The sequence below is a fragment of the Dermacentor andersoni genome, chromosome 2 (assembly GCF_023375885.2).
Source record: "Dermacentor andersoni chromosome 2, qqDerAnde1_hic_scaffold, whole genome shotgun sequence".
NCBI classification, from domain to species: Eukaryota; Metazoa; Arthropoda; class Arachnida; order Ixodida; family Ixodidae; genus Dermacentor; species Dermacentor andersoni.
Window position 1 is genome coordinate 6,925,671 of NC_092815.1, and position 19,462 is coordinate 6,945,132.

Sequence of the window (19,462 nt, forward strand, 5' to 3'; positions counted from 1 at the left end):
AGCGTCGTTAGTCCAGGCCAACGAGCTACCATAACTCACCTAGTCTATATCGCTGTCATTTAGGCTTAGATAAGAAATATATATATATATTTCAAATCGACGCATCACGAATCCAAAAAGAGCTGCCCGCGACCAGCCCAGCTAGGTTTCTTTCATTTCGTACTTCGTCGTAGCGGCTAATAGTAGCTCACGAAGCAGAGCACTGAGTGTGGATATGGCAGAGAAGGTGTTCTATATACTGTCTCGTCACCCGCCTAAAATTGCCCGCCGTGCTACTGGCCATCCCTAGAAAATTGTTTATGTGACGCCCAGCCATTTGCAACAGAGCAACTTTGTTTTGCGATGGGAGAGTCCAGGTGAGAGACGGGGTGGTTATGGAGATAAAGACATGCTATTTTCTGCAGTAACTTAGGAATGCATGAATGAATGCCTTCATTTATTGAGAAAAAGGAGGAGCAAGCATCAGTGGAAGCACGTCTTAGCAGATTGGGAAAGAAGCGGGGGACAAAGGGGAAAAGCTGAGGCCCGGGTTGCAGGCGAAGTCGCAGCTTAGGGGCGAGAGAATATAAGCAAAGAGTTGGCGAAACCAGTTGAATTCCAGTGTAGATGTGTGATGTGCCGAGTAAATGATTGGAGTCACCGCCCAGCATCCGTCCTTTGCGGCAGTATAAGATCCCGCCGTTTTTGGTAACAAACCTTTACTGAAAACCAATCTTCGCAATTATTTATTCATCAGCCATGCCTAGCCACGTATTCCTCACTGGCAGGGATTAGAACTGTGGATTACAACTACGCTGTCCCGACAAGTTACGACTATAACATGACGCTTGCGGTTACGGATGCCATACTCGTGACTCTTACTATGCTACTACTATACCGCGCGAATACTGTAAACATGGGTTTACTGCACAAGTTGGTGAACAGACATTTTAGAACCGCGTTTTTCGCCTTACATACGCTCAACGCAAGCACCACTGCAGCGAGTTAGGGTGCGCGTCCCTTCAAGATAGAGACGCGAACGCAAAGAACGCGTTTGAAGACAGGGTCTTGGGCCTCGTGCCAGACATATCCAAGCCAACAATATGTTAACAATCATGCCATCGTTTCTATGCAAAGAGGTTATCTATTTAAACTTCTGGAGTGACAGTCCAATCCGCCACCTACGGGAGCGCGTGAAGCCGCCGGGGGCCGCATTGTTAGAGAAAAAGGAGCGCGGCCACAGTACGTGGCTATGGCATACGCGCGACACAACCTGTGCCTGCGGTTCTGCGATGAAAAAATAAAAGGAAGTATATCAGTCCGCCACTGTGTGTCGCTGTTGTCAAAAATAAAATGTCATGGTGGTGGGTGCCTTGTGTTCTGTCACGGCCGCTCGATCCAAAAGCACAAGGTGCGGCCCGCTGCTCCTACCGCTGCGTCGCGCTTGAACGGCGTCTCGGGACTAGTTCTCCGGATGGATGGGTGGATGGATGTTATGAGCGTCCCCTTTGGAACGGGGCGGTGGGCTGCGCCACCAAGCTCTTGCTACTATGCTGCCTAATATCCTACCTAGGTTAACCAATGAAAAAAGAAAAAAAAAACACTATGAACTACCACGTCCAAACTTTCTGATCCCCTATTGCGAATTGTGCTTTTGTACGTCTCCGTCTTTTGTCGTTTCCCTACTTTTCTTCCACTAATCCTCCAATCGCCTCTTACTAATGTCTATTGCGGACCTGTTTGCTTTACCACTGCTCCCGCTGAACCCAAGGGCTTCAAGGAGGCCAGAGTTGCCTAAACCGACCACTGGGTAGACGTCTTCACATTCTACTAAAATATGCTCCGTCGTTTTCCTAGCTTTACCGCAGCAAGCACATGCTTCTTCTTCCTTCTTATATCTAACTTTGTAGGTGCGTGTTCTAAGGCATCCCGATCTCGCTTCGAAAAGTAATGAGCTTCCCTTTGAGTTATCATAAATGGTTTCTTTCCTGATTTCGTTCTTTCCTCTTAAGTAGTTACTCATGGCAGGGTTCTTTTCCATTGCCGCCACCCATGAGATTATTTAAGCCACTCTGACTTTCCGCTTGACGTTCTTTGTTGCTGTGTTGCCCGCCCCACAGGCCGCATACTTGCTGGTAAGCTTCCTAGTTCTTTTCCTCCACTGTGAATCAATGTTTTGCCTGTACAGATACCTGAACACTCTCCCAGCCCTTTTACTTTCTTCCATATTCCTCAGCCGTTCTTCATACTCAATTTTACTACGAGCTTCCCTCACTTCAAAACTAGTCCAGCCCATATCCCCCTGCACAGCTTCATTTGTAGTCTTCCCGTGAGCGCCCAATGCGAGGCGACCCACTGACCTTTGGTTCCCGTCGAGTCCTGATTGTACCCCTGATTTAAAGCAAACAACCGCATTTCCAAAAGTAAGTCCTGGAACCATTACCCCTTTCCACATACCTCGGAGGACCTCGTACCTATTGTATCCCCATAGCGCTGTGTGCTTCATTATGGCTGCATTTCTCTTCCCCTTGACTGTTATGGTTTTTTCCTGTGTTTCCATATATCCATTGCCTTCGTTTATCCATATACCAAGGTATTTATATTCTGTTACCCAAGGTATTTCTTGGCCCTGTATCTCCACTGTCTGTTCACTGTTTTCATTGAATACCATAACACCTGATTTTCTGTCACTAAATTTCAAACCTAAATTGTTGCCTTCCTGTCCACAGATATTAGCCAGACGTTGCAAATCGCTTTGCTTGTTAGCGAGCAACACAATGTCGTCCGCATAAAATAAACTTGGGAGTTGCTGCTCTATTACTGTACCTGCCTTTTGTATGAGAGATGAAACCCGATATTACTTCCTTCTAGCGCCCTCTACATCCTCACCATGTACATCATAAACAGCAGCGGGGATAAAGGGCACCCCTGCCTCAGTCCCTTGTTGATATGAACTTTCTCAGCGCTCCTCATCCCTTCCCATTCAACGCAAACGGTATTTTCTAGGTAAATCTCTCTCAAAAGCTGTAGACAATCGTTACCTAAGCCTTCCCCTTCCAGAATATCCCACAGAATGTTGCGGTCTACGTTGTCGTAGGCTCCTGTAATGTCCAAAAAGGCCACATACAACGGTCTGCTTCCTGCTTTTGATATTTCAATACACTGAGTAAGAACAAACAAGTTATCATGCAAACGCCTACCTATTCTAAAGCTATTCTGAAGCTCTCCCAAAATGCCATTATTCTCTGCCCATGCTTGAAGCTTTAATTTGATTGCCTGCATTGCTAGCCTGTATATCACCGATGTAATGGTCAACGGTCTATACGAGTGAATTCTGTCTTTCTCCCCCTTACCTTTATAAATTAAATTCATTCTACTTTGTCGCCAACTGTCTGGTATTCGTCTATCTTTTAAAGTTTTTTCCACTGCTTTCACCAGAGCTTCCTTACTTTTTGGTCCCAATTCATTTATCAGCCTAACGGGAACCTCGTCTAGCCCTGTGGCTGTGCGCTTAGGAATTTTCTCTTCCGCTTTCTTCCAGTCTAAATTTATCAGCACCAGCTCCTTTCCCACTTCGGTCTCTTTCATGCTCTTTTTTTTCTTCAAATACAACCTCGTCCTTGCCTTGGAAAGATTCGGCTGTTACTTTTTGGATATAATTTATTGCCGTTTCTCCTTCCAGTCTGTTTTCATCTTCGTCTAGGATATGTTGTTGTATTGTTGTTGAGTTCCTGCCTAATAATTTTATGTGATTCGAAAATATTCTTGGTGCAGCCTTCTTTTTCTCACGTATTTCTGACAACCAACGTTCACTTTCACCTTTTAATTTTGCTTGCATCGGTATTTGAATCACACACATTTTCTCCCGGTATATTTCCCATTTACTGGTTACTTCATCCTGTGGCAACTGCGCCTTCTTTGCCTGCCTGTGCTCTCGAGATGCTTTCTGTCGTTCGGCGATCGCTTCTCGTATCTCCTTGTTCCACCAGCTTTTCGGTTTCTTTTTTCCTTTCCAACGAACATGTTGTTTCTCTTTCCGTATTTCTGTCGTTATTACACCTAGAAGCTCACCATATTCCCACTCCTTACTTGGCCACTTGCCAAGTTCTTCCTCAACTCTAGTGACTATATTTGCTATTTGTTCAGCGTTCAAATTTGGACTGGCCATTGTGCTTTCCTATGTCTCTTTCCCAACTACATATCCCATTTTCAAAATGATGCGTTTATGGTCACTCCCTATGCTGTTAAACCCTTCCTCATCGATGACCATTTCTCTCAACTTATCATGAATTCCTTCTGTCATCAGACAGTAATCAGTGGTCGATTGCCGGTTTCCCACTTCCCACGTGATCTGTCCTTCACACTTAGCCCCTGTATTCACGATCACGAGGTTATGTTGCTCGCAAAGGTCTAGCATTGACTTCCCGTTATTGTCGGTATAGCCATCTAAATCCTATATGTGGGCATTCATGTCACCTAATAGGACAATCTCAGCACCTTTCCCGAAACCCTTAATATCAGCGCTTATGCATTCCACTAACTCTTTATTCTTCTCTGTGCAATTCTTTCCGGTCCACAAATACGTAACTCCCAGCCAAGTTTCTTTCCCACTTATTGTACCTGATAACCAAAGATGCTCTTGACATTGTGAATTTACTCTTTTCCATTTGGCTCCCTGATGGATGAGCCTTCCGACTCCCCCTCCCTTTCTTTCCGACTTAGTTCTGTTGCACCCTTCCCATACATAATTTTCAATAACTGGCGGCTCTTCTGAGTCTCTAAGGTGCGTTTCTGTAACCGCATACACCCCTATTTGTTCTCTATGTAACTGCTCCTCAATCTCTGCCCACTTTTCCTTTCTTCTGCCGCCCTGCATGTTTATGTAGCCTATTGCATGGCGAGCTCTTGCTCTTGCTTTCCTCCTTTTTCTGTTATCGACGGCAATGCTCAGCTGATGTTCCCCTAGGGGACCTTGTTCATTACTACCTACTCTGACCTCCTGAGCGCCCGCGGGCCCCCTAAAAAAGCCACAGTGCGACCCCCACGCCAGCCCACTTCTCGTGCTAGCCTGTAATTGAAGTGGATCCCATCTCGTTTAAAACCACCACAACTTCTCACTTCCCTGTTTACTTCGACAACCTCGAAGCCTTTCTCTCGGCTCATTTTCCATATTGCCTCATTGGCAGCCATTACGGCTCTTTGTACGTGACTGTCACGCACAGGCACCTCCGGCACCATGCACACCACGATCTGCACTTGAGGGGATAGCTCGCGCAAGTCGTCCACCCCCTTCGCCAAGCGCTGGGCTAGTCCTGGCCCTTTTCTGTTTAGGACGTCATTTAGCCCACCTGCTACTACGACAAGGTTGCGCACGTGGGCATTTTCCGGGAGCTTTTCTTTTGCTCGCTCCATGACAGAACTCAGTGTCCGCCCTGGAAATGTTCCTACCGCTACTCTTATGTCGCCTTTCACCCTCTCCACAATTGCTTTTGAGCACCCAGCCATGTTTGAGTCGCCAGCGATAATCACCCTTTCACTCTCTCTTACCTCTCCCTGCTTCCCTGTGTCCTTTTCCGCGTGATTCGGACGCGACAAAGGGCATTGTCCCCTGGGCTCCTGCTTTTTCCGCGTGGCGGCCGGAAGGTAGGTGCCGCTCTTTCCAGCTTCCTGTGGCTGCAGCGTCGCCTCACTCGGGGCGTGTTGCGCTGCTTCACTATAGCTACGCCGATTCACCGGCGGCGAGCTGGCGACCGCTTGCTTTGGCTCCCTGCCTCCCACTTCGCCTGTAGGGTCTACTCTACTTTCTGAGTCTTTGCCGCCGCTTTGGTGTCCTGACCCGACATTCTCATACTGCCCGCGTCTCAAGCGCGTCGAGCCGCTTTTTCAGTTCGGCGCTCCTTTCTTTCTCTTCCTCAAGCTCGGCCACAGTCCTTACTAACTGCGCGGCCTGGGCCGCCTCCACCTTGACGAAATTTTCAACTTTCGCCTGCAGCGCTACCCGCTTCTCCTGCTCCTCCCTCAGGTTTGACTTATGCTCTTCAAACTTAGCCGCCCAATTCCCTTCCAGTTTTTGGACGGCTTCCCTGACGCCCTCGCACGACCTGCACGTGAAGCTAGACCCCTCCGCGTCTGCTAAATTCTGGAATTTAGTCTCGTCGAGGAAGCACCATCGCAGGCACTCGTCGCACTGCACTTGCTCCCCGTCCCCCTCGGCCTTCACGTTCTTCGATTTCATCGCTAGGCCTACGTCCCTAGGCCCAACGAGCAAGTTCGCCAAATCACTCACGCAAAATCTCTCCCCTCTTATTCCTCTTCCCACATCGCTGCCCATCCCTTCCCATGTCTTCCCCCTCCTAACCGTTGATCCCCTCCCTAAATATATGCATCCCGAACACCACCGCTCCCGTAGAGCAGCGCGAGCCTCCGCGCTCTGGCGTCAGTACGAACGGCAGGCCGCCGTGGCTTACGTAGATGCTGCCCCGTACCGCCGCTACCCAGCACATGCCCTTGCCGTCACTGACAATTCTCTCCGACCCACTCTTACTGACTCAGTCTACACTTCTACCTCTGTCGAGGCCGAGGAGGCAGCTGTTGCCCTTGCCATCACGCAAACCTCCGCGAAGTACATCTTCAGCGACTCCAAACCTGCGGTCTACAACTACGCGGTTGGACGGGTGGCACACCCGGCCATCGGAATCTTGCGTTCCGATACCGTTCCCTCTCGCCCCATCCAAATCATCTGGGTGCCCGCTCACGCGGCCCATCCTGGTAACGAGGCGGCCAATTCCATCGCTCGAGATTCGACTGACCGAGCAAGCCCGTCCCCGCCGGGAATGGATACGCGCGACGCGCTCCTCACGTACCGCGATATCACGCAGCACTATCGCCTCTCTCGTCTCACCTTCCCCCCTCCGCACCAATCCCTTTCCCAGCCCCACCAACACTTATGGCGCCACCTTCAGGCCCATACCTATCTTACTCCCGCACGTCTTGCCCTCTTCCACCCCGGGACGCACTCGCCGGCTTGCCGCTTATGTGACGGCTCCCGCACCGATTACGTTCACGTCCTATTCTCCTGTCCGGCACACTTGCCCCCTGCCTCTTGGCGCCTAAGCAACCCGCAGCAGTGGGAGGCTGCTTTGTCCAGCACCGAGCCGGATATCCAACTCCGGCTGGTGAACTGGGCGGAGGACGTCGCGACTAGGCATGGCCTGGACGCCACAACCGGCAGCCTGAAGGCCGCCCACAACGCTGCTTTTTAATTTGTTTTTACTTTTGGCCTTCTCATCAACAAAAGTTTTTCACCACCACCACTCACGCAAAGCCGACCACGACCGCTATCCCAAACAAAAATAAAGAATAATCACTCCCTACTCCATGTAAGAAACCGAAGAGCTAGCTGAAGGAATTAAAAAAGCCTATTAAATAGGCAGGCACGTACCCAGGATATTTTTTCAGGGGGGGGGCCACCACCTCCATCATCATCATCATCATCATTATACTGTTTTATGTCCACTGCAGGACGAAGGCCTCTCCCTGCGATCTCCATTTACCCCTGTCCTAGCTGCGCCAACCGATTCCAACTAGCGCCCGCGAATTTCCTAATTTCATCGCTCCACTTAGTGTTTTGTCGTCCTCGATTGCGTTTTCCTTCTCTTGGTACCCATTCTGTAACCCTAATGGTCCAACGGTTATCTAACCGGCGCATTACATGACCTGCCCAGCTACATTCTTTCCTCTTGATGTCAATTAGAATATCGTCTATACCCGTTCGCTCTCTGATCCAAACCGCTCTCTTTCTCTCTCTTAACGTTATGTCTAGCAATCTTCGTTCGATCGCTCTTTGCGCGGTCCTTAACTTGTTCTCAAGTCTCTGCCCCATATGTCAGCACTGGCAAAATGCACTGATTGCACACCTTACTTTTCGATAATAATGGTAAGCTTCCAGTCAGGTGCTGGCAATGTCTGCCGTATGCGATCCAACCTATTTTTATTCTTCTGTGAATTTCCTTCTCATGATCAGGGTTCCCTGTGATTAATTGACCTAGGTAAACGTACTCCTTCACAGTCTCTAGTGGCCGACTGGCGATCCGGATCTCTTGTTCCTTTGCCCGGCTATTTATCATTATCTTCATCTTCTGCATATTTATATTCAACCCCACTCTTACACTCTCTCTGTTAAGGTCTCCAATCATTTGTTGTAACTCGTCTGCATTGTTGTTGACTAGAACAATGTCATCGGCAAACCGAAGGTTGCTGAGATACTTGCCGTCGATCTTTACTCCTAAGCCTTCCCACTTTAATAGCTTGAATTCTTCTAAGCACGCAGTGAATAGCTTTGGAGAAATTGTGTCTCCCTGTCTGACCCCTTTCTCTATAGGTATCTCCCTGCTTTTCTTGTGTAGAATTAAGGTAGCTGTAGACCCTCTGTAGGTATTCTCACGCGAAGGACGAGTCAGTAAGACGAGAAACTATTTACAGATTATATTTACAACAACGGTTGCAGCGCTGACCGGTTAGATTCACTGCGCGAGCCCAGTTCGTTCTTCCTCCTCTTTTCTGGAGTGATGGTGCCCACGCACCTCGTTCAAACAAACAAATACCACACGCATGTAGCAATATTTTTCAAGCTTTTTACGTAAGCGTTCTGTAGTTCTTGATTACGTAGTGCCTCTATGACTGCTGGTATCTCTACTGAATCAAATGCATTTTCGTAATCTATATAAGCCACACAGAGAGGCTTATTGTACTCTGCAGATTTCGCGATAACCTGATTGATGACATGGATGTGATCCATTGTAAGGTATCTCTTCCTGAAGCCAGCCTGTTCCCTTGGTTGACAAAATCCAGTGTTGCCCTTATTCTATTGGAGATTATTTTGGTAAATATTTTATATAATACTGGGAGCAAGCTAATGGTCCTATAATTTTTCTATTCTTTAACGTCTCCTTTTTTGTGGATTAGTATAATGTCTGCATTCTTCCAGTTTTCTGGGACACTTGCAGTCGATAGACACTTCGTATAAAGAGCCGCCAGTTTTCCAAGCATTATGTCTCCTCCATCTTTGATTAAATCGACTGTTATTCCACCTTCTCCTCCCGCTCTTCATCGTTTCATGTCTTGCAGGGCCCTTCTGACCTCATCGCTAGTTATAGGAGAGTTTCCGTATCCTGTTCATTACTGTTTCTAAGTGAGGTATCGTGACTCCTCTGGGTACTGTATACAGGTCAGCTTAGAATTATTCCGCTGCTTTTACTATATTTTCGAGATTGCTTATGATATTATTCTTTTTATCTTTTAGTGCATATATCATGGTTTGTCCTATGCCAGGTTTCTTTTTTACTGATTTCAGGCTGCGTTCATTTTTTTACGGCTTCTTCAGTCTTTCTCATGTTATAGTTTCGAATATCAGTTATTTTCGCCTTGTGGATCAGTTTTGACAGTTCCGCGAATTGCGTAACGCTGTGCGGCCGCCAGTCCCATACAACCGCGTAGAGCGCAGGACTCTGCGATTCTAGACGTACTGCGCTCACCGCGAAAGGTTAGAAAAACAACCACATAAGCACAGCAGAGAAGTGGCTACGTGAGGCGGTTCGACCGATAACTGTAGAAGCGTCATTCAAAACAAGTAATTGCTCTCCACTTCCGGCGGCGTTTTCTCTACTTCCTTTTTAAATGAAAAGATGTTGATCCATAAATATTCTCATAAACAACGGTTAACTTTTTTATTATTCGCTTTTGCTTGCAGTTTGGTTGTTGCCTTGGCTCTCTCCCTTAGTAGATCGCTTAATTTCTCAACTCCTTGCGATTTTTGCTTCCAGTTGCCAATTTTGCACGAAAAGTGCTATAAAATTAGGGAAAAACAGACGAGGTAACGGGCGACAGTCATCTTGCTTATGTGTTTAAGGGTTATTGCAGGGTTTCATGATGGACGCTCTTTCACATTATTTTATTTCCCACCTTATCTAACCCACATCACGTGTATATGGTTCCGGGCATCTGCCAGCGTCGCGGCGAGCCGTAATTCAAGGAAATAATGAAGCAAAGGCAAAAGTTAAACGCAATTGGCGTTTTCTCCGGCCGTAACTCATTCCATGAGAGTACAGACCAGCTGAGTAACAGCCGCATCCCTCTCCTGGTCCCAGGATCAGCCTAAACAAAGAAGGTTGAACTAACAAAAGCAACAGCTATGCGCGTGACGGTTGAATAGATGGTGACAACTGAACGCATCTCGAGTTAATCGCGCGGGTGCGGAATCTATGAGAAAACTGTCTTTCACATTACAAGAGATGCCGATAACTACCGCCATCTAAAAGGAGTGAAAAGGGCAGCATAATGCTGACCGATGAACAGCTGCCAAGTCTCAACATTGATCTGGCGGCGCTTTAGGAATGTGTGAGGAGTGGCGGCGTGGGTGGGGAGGGGGGTATGCCACTTGATTTCGGGGGGGGGGGGGGGGGGCCCTGGGTACGTGCCTGCAAATAGGTCCCTCCTACCACCTAGGCCTAACGGGGGAGCCGCCAGACCTAGACAAAGCCGGTACGTTTACTACTCCTACCAAGAATTCAAAGTATGCGCCCCTACTCCATGCAAAAGAAAACACTTCAAAACACTAGCTAATAAAGATAAAAGAGTACTTAGCTACGAACGAAGTCGCTGAAGCCTCGTACACAGGAGAGTCCGCGAGCCACGACCAACCACGACCAACGTCCTTCTCCGTGCGCGCGCTGCGGCGCCACCGCTCGGGGATGGCTGCTGATAGAGAGCGCCTTCACAGCTGCGTCGGCACGCGCGATCTCCACTCCAGTCAAGGCGTAAATAATGCGTTTTATATTTGGAAATTGCAGAAAAAATCTTTTATGTCGTCATTGGAAGTGCTGATTACGCCACAAACGCTAACAGATTGTCACAGGGGTGGAAATCTGTTCTAGAATACGCCTGAACGCTATCTGTGACGGTTGCCCGTACGATGCACGACCGGTTGATGCACTTCCATCGAGAGGTTCTGCTTGAAGCAATCTATCAGTACTTTTATTCACTTCTCGTGAACACGTACGCAAAGTAAAAACTCTACATAGGGAGAAGTTGTACGAGTTTCCCAAGTAATTCAAACTAACTTAGATGGAATAAAAACGCTTATCATTGCAAATAATCCTCAGTAGATTGTTTCTCATGAAAACGAAGCATATTGAGTGATGTTAGAGGCTATCTAAGGAGTGCGTTCCTCTTAACGAAGCTTCAAAAGGCCTCTGCTTCGAACATGCTCATACCCTTTATTCGAGCACGCTTTCCATAAAACACATTCCCGCAGTATTCTTTCATTGTAGGCAGGTTTTTTTTCCCCTGAAGTGGCCACTTGGTTGCCGATAAAAACAGCAGCTTTGTCTCATTTTTCCGCTCTTTGTAATACCTGAACAAAGAACTGAATTTCGTTGTTGTTTTCATAAACTAAGAGGCGGTTTTTCATTTCGTCCCGTTCGGACTGCAATTTTTTCAACTCTTCTCCTTGACGGGTAACTTTTTTTTTAATCTCTTGACTGCTTGCTTTGACTGTTCTATGACGTCCACAATATCTAATGTAGTTTGGCAGGCCTGGTCAACAGAAAAACTACGTTCAGAGCATGATTCTAAGGCAGTCTCTAGAACTAGAGCTTCCACCTCGTCGCTGAGAAACTGCAAGGCACTTTCGATGTTAGGGCTTTCTCCTGAGCTGCCGCAATTATCGCTTGCCTCAACTACTGTGCGATCAGTAAAGTTTCCTCGATGCGTTTTTTGGGCTGCACATTCTCTTTTTGCAGGTACTGTGGATATTTGCAAAACACGGTCGGTACCGCATTCGGAAGCAGGAGCCTAAGTTCCGTGTTCGTTTTATAGTCACTTTCTGTAAAGTGCAGGGAACATACCAGAGACCTATCCACGACCTACTGTATATCCACGACCTACCCCTTATACAGTAGGTCGTGGACCTATCGCTCAGTTCCCACTTGCTTCCTTTTCCCGACACTCCTTGGCGAGGGATATTTTTTAGCCACGCTTCTCGACGCTCCAATTCGCATGGGAACTCGTGATGTTTCACAGTCGGGTCCTTTCTGACATTTGTGTCGCAGAGTGGCACACAACAGTTGCGCGGCATCACGCCACATGAACGAGGCTGGCTACGGCACACACGCACACCGAAGAGCCTTAACAAAGCACAGCATGCAAGCACAGGCAAACTTGCTCACACACACGCACGCGAAAAAGCACGAGATTAATGAATACCGCACGAGTCAAACACGTTCTGACGCGAACCGACTTGCTCACACACACGCACGCGAAAAAGCACGAGATTAATGCATATCGCACGAGGCAAACACGTTCTGACGCGAACCAACTTGTTCACACACGCGCGTGAAAAAGCACGAGATTAGTACACAGAGCACGAGGCAAACACGTTCTGACGCGAGAACCAACGCCCGCTTGCCCCGGCGCGAAGTCGCGAAAGCATCCCCGACCGGTGGCGCCCTCACAAAGAAAAGCGGTCGCAACTGTAAACTCGGCCGAGACGCGCCCGCCTATCGTCCGCGGCGTGACGTAGCTGGCCGCACCTTGCTTTGCATCGAGCGGCCGTGGTTCTGTGTACAATATGTTGCGAAAACTGAAAAACAGTCGTTTCCTGTTTTTTCATTCAGTAACCTGCCGCGTGCATCGGCACTGTGATGCCCTTTTGTCGATACGTGGTGCGGGCCCGTATTGACACAACGACATGACCTCGAAATATAGTATCCTTATGCCATTTCTTAAAAAAATCACTATTTGTGTAAATGAGAGTTTTTGGTTTAAACCTAGAAAACAAGAAAAAAATATTCAACGGTAGGTCTCATTTTTGTCCGGCATTTCAGTTCTAGCTGAAAAGAGTCGGTGCAAGCAAATTTACAACAAAGCTAAGGGGACCCACAATCTGCACGCAGCCGCAAGCCTACATGCGCTCCAATGACAATAACATGTCAAAGTTAAGGTCATGTGTCAGCTGGCGGATCAAGCAATATTTACTTCTTTTTCGTTCTGCATCCGTTCTGCCTGCGTCTGAGGCAAAAACGTGAAGTGGGAAGGCAGATAAACAGAAATTGGTGGAGGCAGGTGGTAGCGTAATGGTTAGCGTGCCCATCTCCCAAATGCAAGATGGTGCATTTGGGAGATGGGCTCGAATCCCGGTGGTTTGTTTGTGAAGACAGCTTTCTGTGCTCTCTGGTGACTGCGAAGCTCAGAATGAGGCGGCAGCCTGACGACAGCGGTCGCCGTCAACGTAGCAGAATAAGCGGGCGTGCAAGGTCACACCTAAAGCCGAAAGCACATTCAGAGGAAATACGCTATGCTCTTGTCGACAAAAAAAAAAAAAAGAACGTGGCGAGTAACGAGCGGTGTTGATGAGCGAGGCTGTAGACAGATAATTTCACCATAGACAGGACCACGCTCCAATCCCGGTGCTCAGCGGAAATATACATAGACAGCGTGTCAACTAGCGTGCAATTGATACTTCATTAAGGTCGCTGCGTGTTTGTGTTGTGTCTAGCAGGAGCGAGTAGTGTAAGAGATGACACTGGAGAGAAGGCGGTGAGCGAAGTCCGCCAAAAATTAATTGAGGATAGCCATATTGAACGTCGACGCCATGTTGAATAAAGCCTGCGACTTCATTTGCTCAGCCGCCAGAAAGGCTTGAGTGGTAGCATACCGCTGGGCGTATTTGGTACCCACAGCGATAAACACACACTTTGCGGAAGTAAACAGAGGAAAGGGACGTAGTGAGTTAGCCGCCCTTTTCGATCTCTGCCATAGTTTGAAAGATGAATGTGGCGAAGTGTGACGCACAATATAGTATATGTCAACCCAAATGAATCATCGTGGTCATACTTGCGCGACACGCCATGGTGGCCTGCCACCAGGGCATCATGAAGTTGCAGCGATGAGAGTTTTCATTGGGCACTTGAGAATAAAAACGAGCACATCAGACACGTCCGAGGGACATTTCTAGGGTGCAAGAGCACATCGCCCCCCCCCCAAAAAAAAAAAAATATAAATCGCGAATATAAGCTTACGAATAGGGACATCATAAGATCGAGCACTACGGCGCTTGTTGATCTTGTTTAGGATGACGTCAGCATTTCATTCAGCGTTTATTTCTGAGAAAATGAGTTGAAGTTCCGTTTATTTGCATCACAATGACAGGCGTAATCAGGCAAACATCGACAGCATTTCATTAGAGAGTGCCTGTCTAGTCTGTGGAGATTACGTATGGCAATGGCAACAAACACAGAAAGCTTTGCTTACATCGATTCGCACATACATGGGATCCGCATAATTTTTTTACTGTCAATTTAAATGCTTAAGAATGGCGCTCATTAACGCAATATTTCCATTCACAGTGAGCAAACGCGGCTGTCGTATCCACAGTAGAATTGATTTAAATGGCTTTAATCCTATGCACATTATATCATTGCCAACTTCCGTGGGATTGGAGTCGTCAAAATGGTATACACTTGACAGGGAAATCAGGAGGTTGATGAACGGCAAGAAGGCAGAAGCTTGCACAAGATCTCAGGGATATAAAATGACTTTTTGAGCAGCTTGGTCAGGGAGCCACGCAATGGTTTCCACGTCTATTAAAAATGCTCAAAAAATGCAGGCATTTTGGGAAAGGTGAAACCGCTGGAAATTTCATAACAGCGTTAGCCAAAATATAAAGGATGACTTAAAAATAAGAAACCATAACGATGACAAGGTGGCCAAATTTTGGCACAAATAAATTGGCTGTTGAAGCAGTTCAGCTGAAACGCAATGGTGCGAAATAAGGCGAGAATGTCGGCAAGTGTTGAACAAAGGTCAAGTAGGTCCTGTGGCCGACGCCTGCGCTCGGCAGCTGTCAAGCGACTGCACGTATTAGCGAGATGCCTAGTCATCAGCAGTTACAGTATGATTCGGGTCTGAAATATTGGATGTGGACTCCATCACATTGAACACAGTGCATTCTATGGTGTCATTCTTCGACAGATGGTACCGATTCTCGCGCAATGAGGATGGGAACAAATTGTCTCACGTGCCGGCTGTCACCTTCCTCCTACTGCCAACATTCCTTCCCCTCCATAGTTGGTATGGTATGGTGAAACTTTAAAGAAGTCCTGCAGGTCGTGAGTCTTCACGAAGCGGGCCGCTCCCACGTGGGAACCGGAGGCCGAGCCTCTCGGCCGCATCGTGGGCCTGCTGGACAGCCCAGAGTTGGTCAGCCAGAAGAGGGCTGCGGAGAACCGCCTCCCATCTGGCCGAGCTGTTAGCGATGATAGAGTGTGACCGGGCACACCGCCAGAGCATATGGTCTAACGTGGCTATTTCTCCACAATCGTGGCAGGTAGCGTTGGTGTAAGTATCCGGATATATTTTATGTAAGAGCGACGGATTCAGATAGGTATTCGTTTGCAGTAGACGAAGCGTTAATGCTTGAGCTCTATTGAGGCGCGGATGAGGAACAAAGTAGGTTCTACGGCTGAGATAGTAGTGTTGAGTAATCTCGTTGTAGGTGGAGGGCGTGTCCCTGTTCTCTGGGGAGTCGGCTTCCGATTGGTCGAGGGTAGCGCGGTGGGCAAGTTTACGCGCAGCCCCGTGAGCCGACTCGTTGAGGTTGGGAGGAGCACCCTTTATCTGACCCTGATGTGCCGGAAACCAATAAATGAAGTGGTGCGTGATTGCCTTGTCCCCAGTAAGTTTGAGGGCCTGTTTGGAAACGGTGCCTTTTTCAAATGCTCTGACTGCAGATCTTGAATCACTATAGATGACATCCCGTGAGCTATCCAGCAGGGCTAGTGCAATAGCCATTTGTTCAGCTATTTCGGAGTCCCTCTTTCGAACCGAGGCAGCAGTGGTGATTCCTTGCCGACCATCAACAGTGACGATGATGAACGCCCGACGTCCCTTACAAGAAGCGGCATCCACAAAGCTGACCTGTCGCTGATCACTGTGTGTTTGCCTGAGGAGGTTGGCCGCCCTTGCCCTCCTTCTACCGCGATTATGATCGGGGTGCATGTTCCTAGGTATTGGCGAGGCCGTAATGTTCTCACGAATCGACGGAGGAACGTCAGAGAACTCCTCCGCTACTCTATCGGTGTGAAATCCGAGTTCCTGCAAGATGGATCTCCCTGCCTTCGTTGTTGTGAGGCGAGTTAGCTGTGCGCGCTCCTGGGCCTCTGCAATCTCCTCAAGAGTGTTATGAATGCCAAGCTGCATTAAGCGCTCTGTACAAGTGTATACGGGTAACCCGAGAACCCGCTTGTTAATCTTCCTAAGCTGTGTATTCAATTTATCCCGCTCTGCCCGTTTCCATCGATGCATGGCTGCCACGTATCTAATGTGGCACAGAACGAAGGCTTGCATTAGTCGAATGAGGTTATCCTCCTTCAGTCCATAGTTCATCCCCTCCATAGTTGCTTAGCTTTTATTGGGTTCGGCTGCTAATCACGAGGTCTCGGAATCAAATCCCAACTACGGCAGCCGTATTTAAATGGGTGTGAAATGTGAAAACCCGCGTACTTAGGGTTATAAGCGCACGTTAAAAAATCCCAAGTGGTCTAAATTATTCCCGAATCCTCCACTACGGCGTGCCTGCCTCAAAATGAAATCGTGGTTTTGGCAAGTAAAACCTCATAATGTGTTATGTAACATTCGTTAAGGATGTCCTGGACAGTCGCACAACTCTTGAATACAATTAAGTGTCAGGAGTTGTGCGCGAGGTCTTTGAGTGTGTGGATAGCCTTTATGGCGTTCGATAGCTGCTAGTCTACATTGCGGCTATATAATAAAGGCGGAACGGCAACATGGTAGAGAATGTGGAGAATATACAAATCCCGCATATATTACTGCACAATAACTTTAAATAGCGTTCTTGCTTCACGCACGTGGATAACCGCCATAGGAGACGACTTTGGAAACTAACTGCAAGTACTGTATATGTCGTACCCAAGGGTGTACCTGGCCTGGTGGCCAGTAAATGTGACGTAATATTGCGAGCATCTTCGGCCATAGCATGCTAACGGACGACGACACAGACTGAAGTGACTAGCGCAAAAGGCAGGGGACACTAAAGACGCTACAAGGACAAGCGCCCAGTTGGAAGTTTGCGCTTATCCTTGTCGCCTCTTTAGTGTCCCGTGTCCACTCTTGCGCTAGTCACTTTAGCATGGAATACCAACTAGCCCGGTCTCACACTCTGCCACGACACAGGGACAGTTTGCTCAACTCTTGTGCCGTGACTTTTGTGTCAAGGTGAAAAACCAACATATCCATGTATATGTCTTAATACTTAAGCACATCAAGATTTGCAGCTGCGGCGGTAGCCCATGAGAGCGCGTTGAAAAGTCGTTAGTGAAATAATTGTGTGCGCCTGAACGAATTCGATAGGGGAAAATCAAAATCCGTCCACGACGACGTCTCTAGTAGACGTTGTGCGATGTTCGGACGTTAACAATGTGTGCTGACTGAAGAAAGGCTGCCCCGAAGTGCTTCTGACGGTTAGGCTAGCTTCTTTACTCCGTAGAATGAAAAAAAAAGGAAAAGAAAAGGAAAATAAAAAAGCAAGAAAAGAAAGAACCGCATCAAAAGCCCAGAATCAACCATTGCTCGTCGCGACTAAACGCTCTTAGGATGACGAGTAATTTCCAGGGGACGAGCGAATACGCTTTATCAAGAACACTGATAACGCCGGCGGGACAAGCAATGCGCAGGGACAGCTTTTTTGTTTTATTTTTGTTTGGTTGACGTCATCACGCGTCACCGCGGGAAGTTTGAAACGTTGAAGGTCAGTACGCCACGTGGTGGCACTCACGCGAACTAAACCCTTGTGTCCAGAAAAGCTGTATACGCGTAATTTATTGTGAAAATCCTGAACAGACAATGATTTCACATTTCACGGTTGTGAAACGACTCACTGAATCAATTGACCAAGGCTACAAAGTCACAAAGATGGCTAGCAGCGAACTCCTGCTTGAGGTCTGCGATAAACAACAGCATGACAAGCTCCCAAATCTGGTCTCTTTCAGTAATGTAAACATCACAGTGACTCCACATCCATCAATGAACACCAGCAAAGGAGTAATTCCCGACGATGGCCTGTTGTATCTCAGCGAGGACGAGCTCCTAGAAGGTTGGAAGAACAGAACGTCACCATAGTAAAGAGAATTATAATCAAACGGGAAAACAAAGAAATTCCAACTAAACATCTGATTATTACCTTTGCGTCCAGTGTGCTGCCAGAAACATTATAAACAGGATACACTAAACTCCTGAGTCCGATCAGACAGCCCGAACCCTCAAAGATGTTTCAAGTGCCAGAGGCATGGCCATGGCTCACAAAGCTTCCGGGGCCGACAAACCTGCGCAAAGTGCGGTGTACACGATCACTCTTCAGATGGCGCACTCCGCTGTGCAAACTGTGACGGTGGACACGCAGCTTTCTCTAGAGCTTGCCCTACATGGCAGAAAGAAGAAGAAATAATGACCCTCAAATTAAGAGAGAATATTTCCTTCCTGGTAGCGCGAAAACACATTTCCTTCTTTCATACCACAGGGTATGCTGTTTAAGGCGGCAACGCCGCAGCAGACTCTGGCATCAGCCCAAACCACAGAGAGTGTGGCCGCAGCAGTGCCACCAGCCCCCTAGGCCGCAGCAGCCGGCTCTGCTGCGCCATCTCTGAAGGAGGGTCCACCGACCTTTGGGTTGGTGGCCTCCAAATCCCTGCGTTTCGAGGCGAGGCCTACCCCGAAAACGAACAACTCGAGTGAGCGGAAGTCCAGCGGCTCTCGGGATGCAACGGACCTAGCCAAACGGCGCAGCCAGCGCTCCGGGAGCACCGCGATTCTCGCGACCGCTCCAAAAGCAAAGCGTGCATCACGGCGCCAGGAAAGGGCCCTGTTTCCTAACCTTTCCTTTCCAGAGCACACAGTATCAAACTATGTCAAAATGGATACAAAAATTATGCAAAGGTATGTGAGAGGTCTCCTCCACAATCTTGACAACAGTACAGAACTCTTACACAAACTTAATCCAAAAGTACTTTGGGTTCAAGAAATGCATTTAAAAGCTACACAGACAAATCTTCTCCGGTCATACACTATTTTTCGTAAAGGTCGTTACGAGGCTAACACTTGATCCGGCGGTGTAGCGATAATTGTCAATAAGACTGTTGCTTGCCAACAATTGCCCCTTCGGACGTCCCTCGAGGCAGGTGTAGTGCGAGCAATTCTTTTTAATAAATTGGTTGCCGTCTGCTCCATCTACATACATCCGAACTATCACCTTAGCAAAACAGAATTCTACAGACTTACTAACCAACTTCCTGAGCCGTTTCTTGTTGTCGTGGACTTTAATGCTCGTAACAGGCTCTGGGGAGATTCCTGAACTGATTCGAGGGGTCGACTGAAAGAATCCTTTCTTGTGACGTCTGGTCTGTGCCTATTTAAT

At 47.9% G+C, this 19,462-nt stretch overlaps 1 protein-coding gene across 1 annotated transcript in view; it reads left to right on the top strand.

The window, feature by feature from the left end:
- The window catches only part of LOC140215814 (uncharacterized), a 45,838-nt gene extending 27,055 nt beyond the window's left edge, over window positions 1-18,783 (top strand). The window contains exon 3 of the mRNA XM_072286107.1: window positions 18,584-18,783. Within this exon, the coding sequence (XP_072142208.1) occupies window positions 18,584-18,783 (200 nt within the window). The remainder of the gene's footprint in view (window positions 1-18,583) is intronic.
- The last annotated feature ends 679 nt before the right edge of the window (window positions 18,784-19,462 follow it).